We start from the raw sequence: 23,727 nt of genomic DNA, 5'->3' as shown, positions 1-23,727 counted from the left end.
AACCACTTTAGGACCTTCTTCTTGAGACACTGTTTTGTTGCCTTGGCCATGTGTTTTGGGTCATTATCATGCTGGAATACCCATCCACGACCCTTTTTTAATGGTTCTCATCCAAGATTTGACGGTACATGGCCCCGTCCATCATCCCTTTGACGCACCCCAAAGCATAACGTTTCCACCTCCATGTTTGACGGTGGGGATGTTATTCTTGGGGTCATTCCTCCTACTCCAAACACGGCGAGTTGAGTTGATGCCAAAGAGCTTGAATTTGGTCTCATCTGACCACAACACTTTCACCCAGTTCTCCTCTGAATCATTCAGATGTTCTTTGGCAAACTTCAGACAGGCCTGTACATGTGCTTTCTTGAGCAGGGGGACCTTGGGGGCGCTGCAGGATTTCAGTCCTTCACGTCCTTCAGTCCTTTTTTACTGGGTTACCAATTGTTTTCTTGGTGACTATGGTCCCAACTGCCTTCAGGTCATTGACAAGATCCTCCTGTGTACAGTCGTGGCCAAAAGTTTTGAGAATGACACAAATATTAGTTTTCACAAAGTTTGCTGCAAAACTGCTTTTAGATCTTTGTTTCAGTTGTTTCTGTGATGTACTGAAATATAATTACAAGCACTTCATACATTTCAAAGGCTTTTATCGACAATTACATGACATTTATGCAAAGAGTCAGTATTTGCAGTGTTGGCCCTTCTTTTTCAGGACCTCTGCAATTCGACTGGGCATGCTCTCAATCAACTTCTGGGCCAAATCCTGACTGATAGCAACCCATTCTTTCATAATCACTTCTTGGAGTTTGTCAGAATTAGTGGGTTTTTGTTTGTCCACCCGCCTCTTGAGGATTGACCACAAGTTTTCAGATCTGGGGAGTTTCCAGGCCATGGACCCAAAATGTCAACGTTTTGGTCCCCGAGCCACTTAGTTATCACTTTTGCCTTATGGCACGGTGCTCCATCGTGCTGGAAAATGCATTGTTCTTCACCAAACTGTTGTTGGATTGTTGGAAGAAGTTGCTGTTGGAAGGTGTTTTGGTACCATTCTTTATTCATGGCTGTGTTTTTGGGCAAAATTGTGAGTGAGCCCACTCCCTTGGATGAGAAGCAACCCCACACATGAATGGTCTCAGGATGCTTTACTGTTGGCATGACACAGGACTGATGGTAGCGCTCACCTTTTCTTCTCCGGACAAGCCTTTTTCCAGATGCCCCAAACAATCGGAAAGAGGCTTCATCGGAGAATATGACTTTGCTCCAGTCCTCAGCAGTCCATTCGCCATACTTTTTGCAGAAGATCAATCTGTCCCTGAAGTTTTTTTTGGAGAGAAGTGGCTTCTTTGCTGCCCTTCTTGACACCAGGCCATCTTCCAAAAGTCTTGGCCTCACTGTGCGTGCAGATGCGCTCACACCTGCCTGCTGCCATTCCTGAGCAAGCTCTGCACTGGTGGCACTCTGATCCCGCAGCTGAATCCTCTTTAGGAGACGATCCTGGTGCTTGCTGGACTTTCTTGGACGCCCTGAAGCCTTCTTAACAAGAATTGAACCTCTTTCCTTGAAGTTCTTGATGATCCTATAAATTGTTGATTTAGGTGCAATCTTAGTAGCCACAATATCCTTGCCTGTGAAGCCATTTTTATGCAATGCAATGATGGCTACGCGCGTTTCTTTGCAGGTCACCATGGTTAACAATGGAAGAACAATGATTTCAAGCATCACCCTCCTTTTAACATGTCAAGTCTGCCATTCTAATCCAATCAGCCTGACATAATGATCTCCAGCCTTGTGCTCGTCAACATTCTCACCTGAGTTGACAAGACGATTACTGAAATGATCTCAGCAGGTCTTTTAATGACAGCAATAAAACGCAGTGAAAAGTTTTTTTTTCGTTAAGTTAATTTTCATGGCAAAGAAGGACTATGCAATTCATCTGATCACTCTTCATAACATTCTGGAGTACAGTATATGCAAATTGCTATTATAAAAACATAAGCAGCAACTTTTCCAATTTCCAATATTGTAATTCTCAAAACTTTTGGCCATGACTGTAGTTCTGGGCTGATTCCTCAGTGTTCTCATGAACATTGAAACTCCACAAGGTAAGATCTTGTGTGGAGCCCCAGACCGAGGGAGATTGACAATTATTTTGTGTTTCTTCCATTTGCGAATAATAACACCAACTGTTGTCACCAAGCTGCTTGGCAATGGTCTTGTTGCCTATTCCAGCTTTCTGTAGGTCTACAATCTTGTCCTTGACATCTTTGGACAGCTCTTTGGTTTTGGCCATGGTGGAGAGTTTGGAATCTGATTGCCAGGTATAAAAGACAGGTGTCTTTTATACAGGTAACAAGCTGAGATAAGAAGCACTCCCTTTAAGAGTGTTCCTAATCTCAGCTCCTTACCTGTATAAAAGACATCTGCTAGCTGATTGATAGGGGATCAAATACTTATTTCACTCATTAAATTGCAAATCAATTTATAACTTTTTTTAAATGCATTTTCCTGGATGTTTTGGTTGTTATTCTGTCTCTCACTGTTAAAGTAAACCTACCATTAAAATTATAGACTGATCATTTCTTTGTCAGTGGGTGAACGTACAAAATCAGTGGGGGATCAAATAATTTTTTCCCTCACTGTAGCTTTAATTTTTTTATTTCAGTTTGAATTGTAATATTTTTAGTACTTAACATTTTTCATCTAATCTTTCTATTTTATTTCAGCTGTATTTTATTTTGACTCAATGAATAGACACCTGGATCTGACATCTGGATTTTTTTTCCCTTAAGCCTTACCTGTTTAAAATACTACCAGGTGCTAAAACTATAGTGAATTATTGCCTATATCAGAATGGTGCTTTATTGCAAGCCAAGAGAGGAATATTATATATTTGAATGTCAGACGGCATGAATGTGAGCTAAAACCAGCCCCTCGGGTTTCCAGGGTCTCCGGTTCTCTGTTTCTGCCTATCCCATGTGGGGAAAAGAATAGTTTGGTATCTCCATGCTTGGTGGACTAACACTTGTTTTGATCCCTGAGTCTTTATAGTCTTTTTTTTTTTTTGATGATCAGATTACCATAGAACAACCTAAGAATGTTTTCCTTGACATTTCAGCAATCCTGTTGTGTGTTTTCTGTGAGCTGTTTAGAATGAAAATTAGAGGTGACAGATTGCGAATGAATTACTCTTTTGATCTAATCGGTTTGCCAAAAGGTCTGAAATTGTTCAGTTTAATTCATTCAGATGCACGCATTGTCTCTGATGCAGCGGTTTCTCGCACTGCAGCAGGATACTTTTTATGTCAGAAAACAAAAAGATTGCTGGAGGAGCTATCTACGGTTTATTATAGAAAGCAAAACTTTTCAACCGATGATGCAGCTCCCTATTGTGCATACAACTTGTAAATGCCTCTGTACTCATAACAGCATCAAAAAAAGTATCAACATTTTCAGCATTCTCTACAATAGGTGGTTGTGCATGGCTCTGGCCTTTAGCTATTTATATGCAAGCTTTGTCAGCCACTTTTTCTGGGGTTTCTTGGTTTGTCCCACCATGTTGGATCCCTGATTTGACACACTGCCTTCACAAAGTCACAGGATGGTGGGATTACCTGCTACTTCTAATTTTCTCCGGCTGACATCGCTGCTTCTCGCAAGCTGTTTAAGGAAACATGCTCGCCGATTTTGACACTTCTTGTCAGGACAAGACATTCTCACCTACTCTAGTTGTTTGTGAGCTCCTACCCGTTATGTCAGAAGCAGTAACTCTAGATGACTACAGACAGGATAAAGAAAGATGGATGATATGTGCCAGTGGCACTTCAGTGAAGAAGACACATGTCTGTCTGTGTCATGTTTGTATCGCCAGTATACCTTCCTCCGCTCCTTACCTGTAAGAGGACGCACCTCCTGCCGAGGAAACCCAGCATGACTCCACATAAGTGAGAGAAGAAAAAAGGTAGAGAGATGTATTTCGAAGGTACAAAAGCTGCCTCACTCCCTGCAGTTATTCCAGAAGGCAAACTATGTTTGGAACACAGACGTGTCTGCTGTCATTTAATCTGCAGCCAGCTGAATCTATGTGCTGTAGTGTCTCTGAGTGGTGCTTTGCATGAAGGTAGCATCTTTGGAACAACTGGCCGAAGCCCATATTGCAACCTGCATTTCATTCATTAACCTAAAAGATGCAGATTTTGTTCAGCACTGCACAGAATTCCCTTGTGAGTACTTCAGTTATAAAATTAATATCTTGATTGGACCATTGAAAGAATTGTACACCCAAAAATGTACACCCAGCACCATTATCAACCTTATTCTTCACCGCAGAAGAGTAACTTCTGGTTCATTAGCCGCTATAGGCAAATAACGAGAAGTAAACATGCAGTAAATGCTAAAACTGTTTGCACTACAAACCAGTGGGTTCATAATTAAGATAATACATTTAAAGTAATATGGTAAGATGCACCAATTTGCAGTTTCACATCTTCAATTTGTACAGCTAAAAATAGCTAGACACGGATGAGACCGGAAACCAAACCCATAACGTGTACAAATGGCTGTTAAACTCTCACATATGATTCACTTGAATATATAAGTCACTTGAAATTAATTGAGGACCAAACAGAATGATTTTCTTTTGGATTACGTAATCATAGCAGTACACATGTGCTGTATGAATGCTAATGCTAACCTGACCACCAAAACAGTTTGCGTTCTTCGTTTTTTTAATTTTTAAGAGGAAACATGAACAAGTGGTAATTATGCAGAGTACAGGCAGAATGTTATCGTTCATAAGGAGAGGTTTGATTAAAATGCAGCGTTATAGAGGCCCTGCTGGACACCACTAGCTATTCTTGAAAAAGAGATGGAGCCAGTGGTCTCTCCACTTGTCATTTTTGGAGCATCCTTCATTAGTGGGCGAAGTCCGAGACTCTCAATCTCTCTGTCTGTCTCTGTTGGAAAATAGAGGGTTGTGTGGCAGTCAGCATGTTGGCAAATGCTATTGTGCATTCAGCTGTCGAGTTAGGCAATCATTTACCATCTTTTTCATCTGACCCCACATCAGAGGGCACTATTAGCATTATTATCTTGTAGAGAAAGAGAGCTGTCACTGTTGCAAACTCACACAAACATAAACTGACTCTTTCTCTATTGATTTATATCTTTGTGTCTTGCATACAAAATATACGATCACATGCGCAGTTGTCTATGTACGTAGTATATATTCGAGCAGCACACAGTAGTGGTGCTCCTAAATGAGTTATAATTTTCTATTATACATCTGTGAAGAATATCTTGGCTAGCCTTAAGCCCCAGGCTTCATTTACACAGTATGGTGTTATATCGTTATCAGTTTTTCGTCTTATGGGCACAGTTTAAGAATGTGGAATTTGAATGTTTATGCAGTGTGGTTTTTAATAAGACAAAACAGTGAATGATTCATTTCTATAACAGTCCCTAGTTTGTTTTGAACAGTTAAACTGCCTGCTGTTCTTTAGAAAAATCCTTTAGGTCCCACAAATTCTTTGGCTTTCCATCATTTTTGTGTATTTGAACCCTTTCCAACAATGACTGTATGATTTTCAGATCCATCTTTTTACACTGAGGACAACTGAGGGACTCATATGCAATTATTACAGAAAGTCTAAATGCTCAGTTGTTTCAACTGTAATGAAATTGCACTGTTTGATCTTAAAATAAATCAGTGCCTTTGTTTTGTCTTAAGATGCACACCAGTAATGTTTTTTGCAAGCATGTTTATAAAAATTACTTAATTGTCCTAATTGAACTATGGCCTAATCCTGGCTTAGCCTAAGCCCTGTCTGTGAAATTGGGCCTTTATGTAATGTATCTTATTCAGGTCAGTACTAAATAAACAATAACATGATATGATCCCTGTTATTTTTGTAAAATAATTAACATTTTGCAGATTCTGAAAGGGGTTGTAAACTTTCGACCTTAACTGTATAGATAGATGTTCAAATGTTTACATGCCCTTGGTTCTTGATATAATTACCTTCTAGAGAATTAATGAACACAAATGTGTATTTATTTATTTATATACTCTAGTGAACAGATGTGAACTTGAATAGTGGTATGTGTTGTGTGAATTTTGCGCTTTTTCTCTGCCCGCCATTCTTTTTGTTTTAGCCATGCACAGTGGATAACCCTTTTCATCACCTTAATTACAGTCTAACACCGCGGTCTGACAACCAGCTCTAATGGATCAATGCTCTATTAGCTGTATGCTCATGTTACACAGACACACGCATGTGTTGAGCTTAGTTTCCCCCTTGCTCTCACAACACCTATTCAGTCCATTAGAAAGCCAAAAAGTGGCAATGTGTCCCTCAAGAAATTGCATGTTCCCCAGCTGCGGGCTGTTTTCCGAAAAAGTGACTATGGCGTTATTGTCAAATAAGCTGTTAGCATTTCAGCTGAGGTGAAATGGACTCCATTTTTCATCCGCTGGGAGGACAGCGTGTGCTAGTTGACATTTACTTACTGCCGTATTATCTATTACCGGGGTCGTCAACTGGCAAGATGCGTCCATGCGGACCGTGAAAGCTTTTGACATAATTAAATAAAAAAAATGCCAAACGCTAATTTCTAATAAATAAATGTATATCAAGCACATCTGGGTCAGCGTTTAGGTGCAATCTTCCGTGCAGTGATGAGAGCAGAGATCGGCTCATTGCGTACGGACAGATGTAGCTTTCAGTGAGTGAAAAACGTTGATGGAAAACGCATTATGTTGGGGTTACGTTGCAAAATATTGTAAATATATATTTTTATGCTGTATTCTTATACATATTTATGTTTTAAACCATGACGGTGAGCCAATGGATATCACACAAGCAAGGTGAAAACTGCGCAATGTGTTAAAGTGAAAGTAAAAACAGCGCTTTCAGCATCTGACGTGCACATTCTCTCAGAGATAGACGGATATACTTTATATGCTGATATTAATTTACTTCCCTAATATTTCTCTTGTGCGCCGAATACAGTGGGGAAAAAATAAAAAGAAACGTATTTTGTGTAGGCTAAGGGTTGTTTTTAAAAGTCTATGTTTAAATAAAGCTCTTAATTTTCATTGATGACTATTATTAGGGGTTAAGAAAGTCTTAATTATGATTTCAAGTTAAGTTGGGGACTAAAAGGCAAGAATTGCGATGAAACTTTATAAGGCTATCTATTGAATAAATATGAGCGCTGCACGTTTCAAAGTCAGCTGCGGCGCTGCTTTGTGTACCATTCTGATAGCGCCTCCTGCTGGAAGAGAATGATCTGACATTTTTAATCAGCTTGTACTTCTGTTGTCAAAAAGACCAATGTAAAAAATCAATCCATGGTTTTAAGCAGCAAACACGTAGAGTTGTAAATGTGAACTGATGGATCGACAAGATAATGTTTTATACAAATTTAAACAATAAAGGCAGTAAAATATATGTATATGTTAATTAATATAATACTTGATTGACAACAATTGATTAAATTAATATAAGAATTGATACTTTTGACTCTTGAAGGCTGGAATGTGAAGGCTTTTTTGTTTTGTGAAACCTGCATCTGAATTGTAAATCATGCTTTTTACAGTCATTTTATTTATTTATTTATTTATTTTTTTTCAGGTCTTTAAAAAGGTATTTAAATGTTTAGAATTGAAGATAAAATATGCTGCAGATACCCTGGTCTCACAAAAAACAGAAATAGTTTTTTTTATATATAATTGTCCGGACCTCGGCTGGTGAGTAGGGTTCATTACTGGACCTCGAGCCGATTTAGTTGAAGACCCCTGATCTATCAGATCAAGAGCCCCAGAGTGGTGGCGAAAGTTACGCCCATGCTGTGACATTTTACAGTATCCTGTATTTCAGTGTACATAAATGCAGGATTTTCAAACGTGGCTTTCTTTACCCTCCAGAGGGAATGATTGCTGAAAAAAGCGTTGTCTTGTTGTTTAGCCATTCAAGTAGGGTTCTTGTGAGGAGAGACTTCAAGAGCACTGTATTTTTTGCTGACATGCAGCTTTAAAGCTGCAAGTTATCTCACTATAATTCCCTCACATCCTCTGCGTTTAGTTTTATAGCTGCTATTTTAATTTTCTATTATACATCTGTGAAGAATATCTTGGCAAGCCTTGAACCCGAGGCTTGATTTACGCAGTATGGTGCTTAATTCATTATCGGTTTTGCATCTTATGGGCACAGTTTAGGAACATTGCATTTGAATGTTTTATGCTAAAAATGTTATGCAATATGGTTTTTAATAAGACAAAACACTGCAGCATGTTAAAACGACTATTATATAACTGGTTCCTGGATGCTAAATGGGTCACCATGGCATTGTAGTTGTCTTAAAATAAGATTTTAGTTAATAAAGTAGCATTTTAATGAAAATTTGTCTCTTTAATATAAAAGTGTTCTAGAAAAGTGCTAAGAACATCCTTTAGCAAATGGCTTTTTCTTCTTTGGGTTAAAGTTAACTGGCTAACGGTGTCAAGCAGGGGATGAAAATTAGCATATGCTAACAGTTGAACATTTGCTAACATTTTCTTCATTTAGCTACATTTACATGACATTTTATCCTTATTCATAGACATTAAAGGGATAGTTCACAAAAAAAATTAATTACTCACCCTCATGTTATTCCAAAACTAAAAGACCTTCATTCATCTTCATAATTTTTTGTGTGCAAAGAAAACAAAAATAACAATTTTATTCAACAATTCTTCTCCCCCTAGTCACCGTAGCCACCATTATACGTCGTAGTATTCTCGATAATGGCACCTACGGTAACAAGGGGGAGAAGAATTGTTGAATAATATTGGGTTTTTTTTCTTTGCACACAAAAGGTATTCTCATAGCTTCATAAAATTGTGGTTGAACCACTGATGGACTATTTTAACGATGTCCTTACTATGTTTCTGTTCCTTGACCATGGTAGTACCCTTGCTCTCAGATAACATCAAAAATATCTTAATTAATTTGTGTTCCAAAGATGAACAAAAGTCTTACGGGTTTGGAATGACATGAAGGTGAGTAATTAATGCATTTTAATTCTTTGGTTAACTATCTGGTTAACTATCTCTTTAACAATTGCTAATTATGAGAAAATTCTGCCAGTGCTTTCCCCACAGTTCACCTGATGGCCGCTGGTTTCCAAAGCGGGGTTGTTAGGCTGCTATTCTTTGATGTATAGATCTAGCTGTTCTGTTCAAAAGCCAAACCTTTCAGAAGCCCATCTCTAAAATGATAATTCAGTTTGAACTGTGATTCTAACAACTCTCAACCTCGCAATCTCTCTCTTTGAGGCATACAAGGTTAAAATAATGTCAGACTGACTGACTGACTGACCACTGCCCAACCATCTTAAATGGTTTCTGACCATCTTTGTTTTGGTTTATCAATCAGATCAAATCATTTGCCCCAGTGGGACTAATACTGCGTTCCAGACAACTCGAAATTAGGATTTTTTTCCACCGCCTACTTGGAAAAAGCTCCTCGGACACTGCTTGAAGTCAGATATCCGACCCGTGAACTCGGGCCAGATCAATCTATCCTGACCTCAGCAGGACATGTCATTTGACATCACAGCTTGCAGTGTGCATAGTGTGAAGTTAAAGAGTTAGTTCACCCAAAAAAGAAAAATTCTGTCATTAATTGCTCACCCTCATGTCGCTCAAAACCCGTCAGACCTTCGTTGATCTTCGGAAGAAAAATAAAGATATTTTTGATAAAATCCAGGAGCTCTCTGACCCTCCATAGACAGCAAGGATCCTTCCACATTCAGGGTCCAGAAACGTAAAGACTTCATTAAAATAGTCCATGTGACATTAGTGGTTCAAACTTAATTTTATGAAGCTTCTGCGTGAAGAAAACATTTAAGTTGGTATGACAGAATTTTTCATTTTTGGATGAACTATCCCTTTAATGTTACCTATTGGTCAAATGTAAAAACATTAGACATTAAATTAATAAAATGATACCTTACTTTTAGCTTTTCGTCAGCTGTCTTTAAAATGAAAGGCAGCATTTTGTGTTTTTTTTTTCTTCTATTTTTTTTTTTTTTCATAAATATGTTAATGTGACGTGTGATTGACTGAAACTCACTGAAGTTGGAAATTGGACATTTCAACTCGGCATAAGTTCCAATCTCTTTTTTATTTTTTTCATGTTGACCTAGCAGCATTTTTTAAATTAAATAATCATTATTAACTAAATTATTTACAGATTTTTTTAATTTTACACTGCATAGCCTTGTATTTTATAGTTAACTGAAAAAAATAATTAATAGATAATGTCCTGTGTAATGAGCTGTCAGTACTTTTTTACTTTACAAAATAATTTTTCTACAGTGTGTATATGTAAGATGCTAGTAATTTTTATTTTTTTATTTTTTTGCGTTTTAGTGCTACCATGAGCATTATCAAAATGTCATTTTCCTATGTTTCCAATTGTCAATTTACTTTATGGTTCAGGTCATTGGCTCAAAAAATGTGTAGTCATGAGCAAAGATGGCAGATATTAAATTGCATATTTCTCAGGCTACTACACTGTCTTTAGTGAGATTTAACAAACACCTTATTCTGAACCTTATTATTAAGCCTATGGGCGAGATTTTCAGTTCATTAACCGCTATAGGGAATTAACGAGAAGAAAGTCAAACAGTAAAACTGTTTGCACTACAAACGAGTGTGTTCATAATTAAGATAATACATTAAAATTATATGGTAAGACACACCAATATCAATATGCAATATCAAGCATCAAAAAGCCAGACCCATAAAATTTACAAATGGCCACGCCCCAATTTTACAGGAAAAATAAGGTGAATAAATTACTTCAAATTGCTTGATCAAATCACTGCATGTGTGGATCAGTCAGGAGAGGTATTGGCATGCAAAGCGTTGTCAAAATGCTTAACCAAGCTTACTCTGAGGTTAGCATTAGCCTTGGCTAATTGTCTCTACCACCGTCAGTCTTTACCGCATCACTTTATGATCCTTGCGCGAGGTATGCCTTTTAATTTGTGACCGCCACAGAGCGACATCTTCCACCCTGTTTCTCCAACATTTGACAAATCGCCCGATGCATGTGTGTTCATTTGTGTGTTCATGCACCGTTTAATCTCCTCTGTTTATTCTCCTCTCCCTCTTTAACCATTGGCAGATCTCCGGATGTGTGTGTGTGTGTGTGTGTGTGTGTGTGTGTGTGTGTGTGTGTGTGTGTGTGTGTGTGTGTGTGTGTGTGTGTGTGTGTGTGTGTGTGTGAGTGTGTGTGTGTGTTTCTCTCATGCTTTTCCCAACTCTTTAATTACTGTCCTCTCATGCAGGGCTGGCTCAGGTGTGTGTAATTATGCTGGTAATAAGGCCTGGAAAGTCTCCACCTGCCTCTCGCTGGGCACTCTGGCTCCCCCCCACACTGCCTTTCCTCTCTCGCTCTCTCTCTTGCTCTCTTTATGCTGACAGACAGGACTCTCCTCATCGTTTCTCATCATGCCATTATGAGCCAGCTTTCTCTTCATGAAACAAAGCATAGCGCTGATGCTTGTCCTTTTTCCTCATTGTCAGTGTCATGAATGTGCATGCAGTATTGAGGTCTGTCAAATTACAAGTAACAAGTAACCGTACAAGTAATGGTTTTACCCTTTACTGCACGTTGTTATTCTACTCCTTGTTTCCCTATAGAGAATAATGAACCGGAAGTCTCACCCTTAGGCTTACTTCCGTGTTGAAGACAATGGTGGATAAGTAATTTATAGAAAAATAGTTCTGGAAAACAAAATAAATCCCAAATTAATGCTTACTGTGAAATCCAGATTTTGCAGATGCAGCTACTATATATATATATGCTACTATACATATGTACTATACTATATATATATATATATTGGTCAAATGATAATAAAATAAATGTCTAATAAAACATTAGGTTGCATAATAGTTTTCAATGTTTATGTTGCATTTATTTACCTTCAAAAGTTTAGAGTCAGTAAGATTTTTTTAATATATATTTGAAAGTAGTCTGTTTTACTCACCAAGGCTGCGTTTATTTGATTTACAGATACAGAAAAAAAAACAGTAATATTGTAAAATATTATTACAATTTAAAATAGATGTTTTTCTTAAAATATATATTTTTACTTATTCATATAATTGCAAATCTGAATTTTCTAAATGTTCAGTGTCACATGATCCTTCAGAAATCATTCTAACCCAGCTATATAATTTAAAAAATAATGGTTTTGTGGTCCAGGATCACATATTATTATGAATAGAATGTTCAGAAGAACAGCATTTATTTAAATTAGAATTTTTGTAACAATGTAAAATTCTTTACTCTTACTTTTGATCAATTTAATGTATTCCGTCTGATAAATATTTATTAAAAAACGGGTTCTTGGTATTGCCTTTATTACATTAAATGCAAAGTTTTGACAAACTTGCGACATAAAGCATTACTTTTAGTAAAGAGTACAAAAACAATATCATTTATTACTTTTTCAAATGAGTAATGCAGTATTGTAATGCTTTACTTTTAATAGTAATGTTCCTCAATGCTGCGCACATAGAGTTTCAGCTGCACAGCATTCCCATAATGATGACAAATTGCTTACAACCCACTCACACACTATGTAGAGCTACACAGCCACCTCTTCGCTAGATAATATTCATCATTTGTTCAAAAAGGTACCGCAGTGTTCCAGTAATTACAATTATTGTAAAACACACATCACATCTGCGTCTCATTCATATCTCCTCTTACCTTTAGGCCGCTATACGCAGGTTCAAGAGCTGCGGTGGCCCACCCGTCCCTTTCATCATGCCTGACAGAAACAATAAGAAAATCCAAGCAGAAGAGTGTACGTGCCACAGCTAGTGCGTCAAAGTTTTTCTGGCACGGTCCCCATGTAATTACGAGCCTGGGTGCCTGGCGGTGACAGATCGCTGGTAAGAGGGCCAGCTGAATGTCGTGGCACCTGCTGGGCTCCCCAAGCCTCGGCTTCTGGCTGCAGCCACAGTCAAATTATAAGCAACTGTATCAGAGCGAAGAGAATGGATTGAAGCTGTTCCTACCTGGCCAGGTGTTTTTTCACCAGTTGTGTTGGTGCTTTGAAATTCTGGAGATTTATAGTCTACTGAAAGGCTTTGGCAATTTTGAATGGCTGCTTTTATTAAACAGTGACAACAGCATTTACTTATATAGTAATAAACAATTATTCAGGTAATATATTAACTTGACTGTAGAGTATTTTTTGTTGCTAAACAACATAACATTCAAAGATCATTCTGTCCAGTTTCTCTCATTAACCCAGGGCTCAAAAACATTTAAAGTTTCTGTCTTAATTACTTACTTAATTAGTTTATTCCTTTGAAATTAGCTTGAATAAGCAGTGTTGTCCTTACAGGTGAAGTGTGTAACTATGCTACTACAGTACCAGCACCAAATCAAACACACGCACAAACATATGTGACCCTGGACCACAAAACCAGTCTTAAGTCGCTGGGGTATGTTTGTAGCAATAGCCAAAAATACATTGCATGGGTCAAAATTATTGATTTTTCTTTTATGCCAAAAATCATTAGGAAATTAAGTAAAGATCATGTTCCATGAAGATTTTTTGTAAAATTCCTACTGTAAATGTATCAAAATGTAATTTTTGATTAGTAATATGCATTTGTTAAGAACCTAATTTGAACAACTTTAAAGGTGATTTTCTCAGTATTTTGATTTTTTTGCACCCTCAGATTCCAGATCTTCAAATAGATGTATCTCGGCCAAATATTGTCCTATCCTAACAAACCATACATCAATAGAATGCCTTTTTACTGAGCTTTCATATTCTATATACATATCAGTTTTGTAAAATTTAACCTTATGACTGGTTTTGTGGTCCAGGGTCACATATTTATGTATTGAACAAAATAAAGTTCACTTTTAGAACAAAAATTTACAGATGATGTACTAACTCCCTTGTCACCCAAGATGTTCATGTCTTTCTTTCTTCAGTCGTAAAGAAATTGCTTTTTGATCAAATATTTTAAGGATTAAATATAGTGGACTTCTATGGTGCCCCGAGTTTGAACTTCTAGAATGCAGCTTCAAATGATCTGAAATGTGGTTGTAAACAATCCTAGCTGAGGAAGAAGAAGGTAAAACAAGGATGTAGGGCAATTTTGAAGTTGAGGGAGTTTTTCGACATACCCTAACTGTTTTGAACCAAGAAAAAAACAGAGTTCAGGCAGAGCAAGACAATACACTTGTTTGATGTTAAAAAAAGTATAGAAATTGTAATTAAAAAACACAAAACAAATAAAAATAAATAACTGATCGTTTCGCTAGATAAGACCCTTCTTCCTTGGCTGGGATTGTTTACAACAGCATTTGACATCAGTTGAAACTGCATTTAAACTGCATTTTGGAAGTTCAAACTCTGGGCACCATAGAAGTCCACTATATGGAGAAAAATTCTGAAATGTTTTCCTCTAGAAACATAATTTCTTCACGACTGAAGAAAGAAAGACATGAACATCTTGGATGACAAGGGGGTAAGTACATTATCTATAATTTTATGTTCTGGAAGTGAACTTCTCCTTTGATATTTTTATTTAGAAAGAATGCATTAAATTGATCAGAATGGTATTTTGAAATTTCTATTCGTCAAAAAATATATAATTGTCCACCAAAATATTCTGAAGGGCAGTAGTTTTCAACTGTGATAATAGAAATTATTCTTGAGCACCAAATCAGCATGTTAGAATAATTTCTGAAGGATCATGTGACTGAAAACTGTCTGTATACGAAATGACCAACACTTAGTTTTCAACCACTGAAAATCTGTAATATTAAGCAATCTTAAAATGGAGACTCATTGAAGTCCCTCTGGGACTGAACGATGTAGGACCTTGAAAATAAAGATTCCAAAAGAAAATTTGATTAAGAAATATAGTCTAAAATCATATTGTGATATCTTTAATACTTGTTGAGTTACAGGCATGCAAACATTGAAAACAAAAATGGCACTCAAACAGATATGTTCAATGCAGTTTTCTTCTTGACAGAAGGAAACAAGATATATCTCTAGTTTTTTTAAATAATTTATTCTTCAGACATTCCTCTTTAAAAAGAAACAAAGGATCACATTTTGTAAAGTGACCCGTATTTGTTTTATGACCATTGAAAATATGTACATTTTAACAACTTACTCCTGGAGCCATAGTACAATTCCAGTATCTCTGGAAATGAACCATACAGGGACTTAAAAAATTAAGATACCAAAAGAAAAGTTTGTTAAGACCCAATATCTATAACGGCATTAAGATGTCTTTAATACTTCTTGAGTTACAAACTTTGGAGTAAAAACTTGAAAAGTGCTCATAATGCACGTAATGCAACGATTGCTAAAGTCAATAGATTTTATTAACAGACCTGCCAATCACTGTGTAAAAATACCATTATGATGCTACCAACTTTCTGAAGTCATTTCACCACTTGTAATTTGCCTTCAAATCTCAGGTGAAAATTGCATTTCGACCCCCTCTACAAAATAGTGGATTACTCAGTAAATAAAAATCACTGACTTTTAATATTTTGGCTTTCTTCACTATACACGTCTATCTTTCTTCAGAAAAAATATTAGCAAAATCAAAAACTTGAGCCGGAGATCTCTGGTTAGGTTGACATGGAATGACCCTGTTTTTGCACAACAGGAATTAATTACATTTAATTAATAATATATTCAAATGTTCAAATGTGCAGCGGTTAATTTTGCTTTAGCTTTGCCTTAGTCTACCGGTTGGTTGAACGCAGGTGGATGGGTGATCTTTTCTTTTTTGTCGAAAATACATTATTTTTGTGATTCCCTATCACAGAGATACATTTCTGTGTGGCAAAGCATTTTCTGTATTTCTCCCTCTCCCTCTCTATGGCAGTGGTCTTTCAATCAGGGTTGAGTTATGACCAGTCTGGCCCGCACACAGCGATCTCTGCTTCCTCATTAGGCTTTCATTAACCCTCTCAAGCTGAGCTTCCACTCGGCTTACCAGTGGATGTGTTTGAACACCATTCTTCATTTCCCACAATCCCCCGCTGCTCGGCGCAGTGTACGGGAACTGTGGTTCAGTGCCGGGCTTTCAGCACATTTACTGTAAAATGACATACAAGGCTCGAGGGACATACATTGACCTAATGTGCTGCACAGACACATTCATGAAGAGAAACTGCGTTTGGATGTGTCAAATGCATGTCATTATTTTGACAAATAATATCCCTTCTGCGATGCCTCAATAGCTTTAAAAATGAGACTCTTGAACAATGAGGAATATAGCCGCTTCTATACCTTCATGCCCTTGTGTTCGCCTGAGGATATCTGTAATATAGATATAGAAATATCCTCAGCAGGTTTAAAAAAAAAGAGGTAATAATGTTTCAAAACTGGTTTTTGATCTAAGATCTCAAATTAAAAGTCATATCTGGTATGTTGGTGGCTGCCATATTAAGTTTGGGACTCTGGGAGGCTGATGTGATAAAAGTGATCATATGATCAGCGTTAGTCCCTTAGTAGCAGTTCACTGTAAGTGTGTGTGTGTGTGTGTGTGTGTGTGTGTGTGTGTGTGTGTGTGTGTGTGTGTGTGTGTGTGTCCATGTCCACAGAAAATTGGAGCAGTGGTAAGCTTAGCATTAATTCACCTAGGACAGTTTTACATTAAATAATTAATGTTTAGAATACTTGACTAAACAAGTAAGCAGTCTCCAATGAGTCTCCTAACCAGATGAACAAATGAGTTAAATAGGACTATATTTCAAGGAAATTCCCCCATCACAGTATTTTTGTGCTTAAATTTATACATATATTTAAATACAATCACACACACGGTGTCTGCAGAGAGTAATATAAAATATATGTTCGTAACAATATTATACACAAATACATAAATTGTATATATTTATGTACAGTATGTGTGTGTAAATCCGGGTTTAGTATTATAGACATACAGTAATGTTACTATATAGAGAGCTCTATGAAATCTCTTAAATTCCATTTTTTTTTCAAGTTTTTTTTTTTTTGGTCTTAATTTTTCTGGATTCTGTTTTTTCCATTTTTCGCAACGTTTTAATTGGTTAAATTAAAACAATATTAATAAAAAACATGTCTAATCAATTTGATATCATGAAACTTACACAATTTAACAGCAATTTAATAAATCAAAAAATAATAACTTTTAAGGCTCTATAAAATGATTTTTCCTTTTCAAATGTAGTTTTATTTTTACCAAATTTTTCATTTTCTAGATTCCATTTTAATTGTTTCTTTAAATTGTAATAACCAAAAGCATGTCTAATTAATTGATTTTGTAAAGAATTATTTTATTTATTTATTTATTTTATTATTATTATTTATTTATTTTTTTTTTTGTAAATTTTGGTAAATATTTTTGTTCAGGTAAATATTCCTTAAAATATAATATTTAAGAACAATATTATAATATTTTATATATTTCTGTCACAATTTCTTCAAGTTAAACCAAAAATTATTTTGAAGGGGTGCTGTGAAGACTTTTAAATTTGTGTTTGTATATGATATGACGATAGTTTTTCTCAAAAGAAATTGTAAAATGCTCATGAAACGACTCTCAGAGCAGTTCTAGAGATTATGTTTATTTGTTCATGTACTCAGACATTGAGGCAGCAAAGCCTGAAAACAGAGACAGGCAGAATATGAAAGATTCATATTTAAATAGTATTTGTGGCTTAATATTCACAGACACTAGTCTATATCACAATTACTTCTATTTGTCTCAAATTGGGCCTTGACATTCCAGGTTATACAGTAAATTCCATTATTATGAGTGTATTCCACAATTCCATCCACGTTTTCCACATCATACAAATCATAAAGCCCTATATATCACTAATATTGATTATTAGTGTTAATATGTATCATATATTTGAATTCAAGACTAATAGTTTGGATTGCACACTCTCTTTTACATCCTTTCTTCATCCCTTTGTTAATTTATCCTTTATTTCATCACTGGACATCTATACTCTGGGGCCATTTGGATATAAATAGTGTAAGTCGGAAACAGAAAGTTCCCTCCATCTCTCCTCTATCTCTCCTAAAGTCTAGGTGCCCCACTCTCTGAACATAATGTCTGAAAAAGGTGCGGACAACCTCTTCTATCAGGACCCCTCACCTTTCCATTCACTCACTGCCTGAGGGATGAGTGAGAGAGAAAGAGAGAGAGACTCAGATGTAATGATCTAAATAAATGCAGAAGAGATCCCAGCAGGAAATGCTTCTGCCATGTATTTGCTAACACAGTGGTTCTCAACTAGTGAGATGCAAAAATGGGTCACAGGTTTGTAGCTAAATGCAACTAATATATTCATGTATAGTTAGGATGGTGAATAAATTGATTTTTAGGGCATTTCTCCATTCAAACAACATTATTTTGCCGCAAGTGTATGTTAGATGCTAGAAAATTTTGACAGATGCTTTGATGGACAGGTTGCATGACAATCCCTTGTCCTAAAAACCATGAGTTTACGCCCCCTTTCAGAATCATTAAAAATAATTATTATTTTACCAAAATAAGAGGAATCATACAAAATGCATGTTATTTTTCATTTAGTATCATTACCTGAATAAGATATTTCACATAAAAGATGTTTACATAATAGTCCATAAGAGAAAATAATAGTTGGATTTATTAAAATGACCTGGTTCAAAAGTTTACACCCCCTTGATTCTTAATACTGAATGATCCACATCTTTGTTTTTTTGTTTAGTGATAGTTGTTTATGAGTCCCTTGTTTGTCTTGAACAGTTAAACTGCCTGCTGTTCTTCAGAAAAATCCTTTAGGTCCCACAAATCCTTTGGTTTTCCAGCATTTTCGTGTATTTAAACCATGCATTAGGAGCCGTGTACATTTTTCTTATTTTGCCTAAATGTCATATTTTTTCATTTAGTACTGCCCTTCAGAGGCTACAGAAGATAGTTACATGTTTCCCAGAAGACAAAATATGTTAAATTTACCCTAATCTTCAAATTCAAAAAGTTTTCACCTCCCCGGCTCTTAATGCATTGTGTTTACTTCTGGAGCATCATGTCCTTAGTGTAAAAAATGTATCTCAAAATCATACAGTCATTGTTGGAAAGGGTTCAAATACACAAACAAAAATGCTGGAAAGCCAAAGAATTTATGGGACCTGAAAGATTTTTCTGAAGCACAGCAGGCAGTTTAACTGTTCACATTTCAACATGTTATTTTTATAAATTCAACAGTTATTTTCTCTTGTGGACTCTTGTAAACATCTTTAATGTGAAATAATTAATTTAATAAATAATAAACAATAGCATGCAATTTGTATGATCCCTGTGGTAAAATAATTAACATTTTAATGATTCTGAAAGGAGGATGTAAACTTTTATCCACAACTGTATATAAAAAACAGTCCATTTTTTCATGTTAAGGTCACTTTTGTTTACTTGGTGCAATAAAAAAAGTTTATACTGTATTAGGTCACAAAAAATCTGGCTCCTGTAAGAAAACCAGTTGAGAGCCATTGACATTCTAGGTTCTTCTGCTTTGTTCTCTGTGGTTGTGTTGTCCCCTTTTTGAGTCCTAGCTCTTGGTCTTTATAGCCATCTTAAAGATGTCTCTCATTCCAATTCTTTGAGTTGAAAGGATGAAGAGGCAGAAAAAAGTGCGCAGGACCATTTTTTCCTCTCTCTTTATGGCCACGACACCCCCTGGAGACATTCTCCTGCACAAAAATAAAAATGTTACTAGTCTCAAGTCAAGTCTTAACATTTACTCCAAAGGGCAGGCCATAAACTATTAATAGACAGCTGTCTGTCTGCACAAGGCTGTGAGGGAGAATGATTTTATATTGAATCCTCATGCGGTTTGCCAGTAAGGGGGAGACGAGGTCTCCGGTCTCTCCGGTCTCTCGCCATCCCACTGGGAGTCCTGCTTTATCTCCCTCTCCATCCCCCGGCAGACGAGACAAGAGAGGCCATTACAAGGCTGTCTGGGAATATTGCAATATTCAGCAGGGCGATTATCTGACGTCTCCCTGGGAGGCACATTTCCTCCGTGGAGGGAAAGAGAGGCGTACCTGTGGCAGAGACCGAGAGAGTGAGGCTGATAAGGGCCCTTAGAGTTGACAGAGAGGAAGTATCACCTTTCTTGGTTTTAAAGGAGGTCTTTCAGGGCAGGAATGAATATTTATATAGGGATTCCAGATCTACAGGTGATCAGTGTTTAATAGCAGTTTACAAACTGTAATGCTTCTGTTTTGCATTTTTCTAACTTCTAATTTAGTTTGTGTATTGTATTTCAAAAAACATTGTTATTAGATTAACTATTTGAGTTGGTGTTGAATTGATATTTAGTTATGATTAGAGAAGAAAAATGCAGGATTCCTTATTCATTTTACGTTACTTTATGTAAATAAATTCACAATCCTAAACCTTTGTTTATTTTCAGATTTAAGTGACATTTCCAATTCTAGACTTTCAATGTGGCCCCTTGAACCCCACTCAACATAATATGCAAATATTTAGGAAATGTTTGTTATTTAAACATTTGCTGGCTCTTTGATTTTAGTAATACAGTGTATTCCCTACAGGTTGACGGCAATCTTTCTTTATGTTGTTTTATACTCCTTCACATGAGCTCTTTGTTTTGGGAACATGGGAAGAATCAAAAGAGGTTTTTGTATTGAGATCCCTGTTGCACTATAGTGTAATCATAGAGATCTTAAGCAGGATGGCTGGTCTGGGTGGTCCGGAATGGAAGGAGATGGACTTGAATTTGGGATCCGGCCTCTACAGTGATAAGAGAGTGCTGGGAGGTTTTAGGTTTTTTTGTTTTAATTTCAATCTTCTGCTTCTAAGTGACATTGCTTGCATTCTGGTGAGCTGTGGTTAGAGATGACTAGACATTTGAGCTTAAGTGAAGGAAGTGAAGGGTGGAGATGAATGATAATGTGTTCTCTTCTTTTGTATGTATTTATTATACCACTTATCTTGATCGTGCCCTTGATTCAATACAAATGGACTATTAAGAAAATGCTGTCAGTCCAGTATACAGTATGTAAACTGTGCACAGTATGCACATTTCTGTGTAATGTACTCACCCCCTTGTCATCTAAGATTTCATGTCTGTCTTTCTTCACTCGTAAAGAATTATGTTTATTGAGGAAATCATTTCAAGATTTCTCTCCATATATTGGATATGTATGGTGCCCCCAAGTTAGAACTTCCAAAATGCAGTGTAAAGCAGCTTTAAAGGGCTTTAAACGATCCCAGCTGAGGAAGAAGGGTCTTTTCGAAACATTGACAATTTATATACTTTTTAACCTCAAATGCTCGCCCTGTCTCGTCTCTGCAATGCGCATGCATAGTCTGTGTAATCCAAGTCAATACAGTTAGGGTATGTCAAAAAACTCCCATCTAGTTTTTGTCTTCAACTTCAAAATCATCCTACAATGCTGTTTTACTTTTTCTTTTTTTTTTTTTTCGTAAAGGGCGTTTGATGATCTTTGTATGTTAGAAAAAATGTCAATAGATTTTTGTCGTTCAAAATGAGTTTTTGTTTCGTTATCATCTTGTTTTCGTCAGTGAAAAAATATTGTTGACGAAAATTATGATGAAAATTACTCGTCAATTATGATGAAAATTACTGTTGCTGTGTGTATGTTGTCAGTTTGCCAAAATTGTTTGACCAAATAAACTTTTTATGACTGTTTTAGACTTACTCAGATTTTTACAAAGTAAGAAAAGTCTCTAAAAATGCCTCAGTCTCTTAAATGAGTCCCCTGAGCTCTAGTTATGACAAGTTTGAGTATTAGTACTTTCATATTTATTAAAAGTGTTGCCCTTAGCCATGTGTTTACCCAGAGATGCATTGATCCAGGTTTCCATTATGCTAAATGCCTCTTTTCCGCTCTTTCTGCAGATCGACCGTGTCATATTCTGCGTCTTTCTGGAGACAGATTATGAGATTTACAAGAGGAAGATGTCAGATTTCTTCTCCCCAGGTACTGTATCTTCTTATTGGAATCTAACGTCATTTTATTTGTTGGTTGTAACACCCACTCAGCTCAAAGCTTGTTACTCGGGTATCAGGCAGGATTCACAATGTCAGGCGTCTGACTGCCATGACGCCTGGAAGAATTTGTAGCATATTTTGTAGTCGAAGTGCACAAATACAGCACAGCAGGCAGTGATTGGATTCTACATATCCAAAACCTGTTTATGGTAATGTACCGCCCAGGTTGGATTATTTAAACTGAAAATTATTTCATTCCACCTTGATTATAGAATGCAATCAGGATAACCACGGTCAGACTGTCTTCCAATTAAGGGCTTTCAATTTTTATCCAAAAATGTTATATCATCATGTGCTCATTTACTGTCCTTTATATAATGTTTCCAAACTTTCACAATTAATTATGTGCAATACAAATGTAAAATGCTGAAGTTAGCTTCATTAGTTAACATAAATTAACAATGTTAATGTTCACAAATGAGACATTATTATAAAATGTTATCATTTGAGGTGATTATAGAAAAACTTTTATACTTTGAAAAGCATCATAAAAGACACATGTAGGTTATTCCCTGAAATATCCTTGGTCTGTTCATAAAGAACACTGTAAAAAGTTTTCACCAGTTTCAACTTAAAAACTTAAGTTCATCAGCTGCCTTAAAATTTTAAGCTAAATCAACTTAAAAGTGCAAGTCATCTGAACTAATTTTATTGTTGTGAGTTGAAATTACTTGTAGTTTTAAGTTGATTTAACTTAAAATTTTAAGGCAGCTGATGAACTTAAGTTTTTAAGTTGAAACTGGGGAAAACTTTTTACAGTGAACTAAAGATGTCCGATTAATGAACAAATTGAGTTGAATCTTTTTAATGAATCATTAATCTAGTTCACAAAACTAACACGAATGATTCACTAATCATCACTTACAACAGTTAGTAACTCACTAGAGGGGGCAATTATCACTTAATTTTCTCTTTTCCTCAGTCAAAAGACCTCAAATATAGTGGAAGAGTTTTATGCTGCATTTGCATTATAAAATCTTCAGCAGCCTTCATTCATTGTAATTGCATAGAAAAGAGTAAGCAGCACAGTCTTTAGAATCTCAGAAGAAGTTTGGAGCAGCATGAGGATGAGTAAACGATAGCAATTTTTTTGTGTAATTGCTAAAATAATTTTCAGACAAGTTTCCCAGAATCAATATTGCTCTGCCGGGCAAACAGACTAATGCTGAAGCCGCCACAGGGGAAATCAGTCTACAAATGGCATACTTATATAGCACATTAAGCCAGGTTAGGAGAAAGCATTTTAACACATTGAAAAAAAACATAGACACCATGTTTAAAGAATACATAAAATATTACATATATAAAAGAACCACATTATGTGCACCGAGAGGAAAGGAGAGAAATATAGGATAGGCTTTGTGCATCTGAACGTGTTTTTCGTGTCTGCATCTCACGGCCCATTGCATTCACGTCTCAGTTTGTAACCAGGCACCTTTGAGTGATTTTTGGTGTTTCCACAAACTCAGTTTGTAACTAAGCTCTTAGGCCCCTATAACATCTCGCTTCCTCGCTGCCTGAGAATCCCAGGAAATACTCTAGTGTATGAGTTTAACAGGTGTGGAGCATTTTGACTTCTAGTATTTCACAGTACCGATTGCTT

The 23,727-nt window shown here is 36.3% G+C and overlaps 1 protein-coding gene across 1 annotated transcript in view; it reads left to right on the top strand.

Annotated features, from left to right (window-relative positions):
* macrod2 (mono-ADP ribosylhydrolase 2) overlaps nt 1-23,727 on the top strand; it is an 849,841-nt gene that overhangs the window by 738,179 nt on the left and 87,935 nt on the right. Inside the window, exon 9 of the mRNA XM_073834923.1 lies at nt 21,972-22,053. Coding sequence (XP_073691024.1) covers nt 21,972-22,053 — 82 coding nt within the window. The remainder of the gene's footprint in view (nt 1-21,971; nt 22,054-23,727) is intronic.

This window comes from Garra rufa, chromosome 2, assembly GCF_049309525.1.
Source record: "Garra rufa chromosome 2, GarRuf1.0, whole genome shotgun sequence".
NCBI classification, from domain to species: domain Eukaryota; kingdom Metazoa; phylum Chordata; class Actinopteri; order Cypriniformes; family Cyprinidae; genus Garra; species Garra rufa.
Note: the sequence above shows the minus strand (reverse complement) of the source record. Positions and strands in the feature narration are given on the sequence as shown.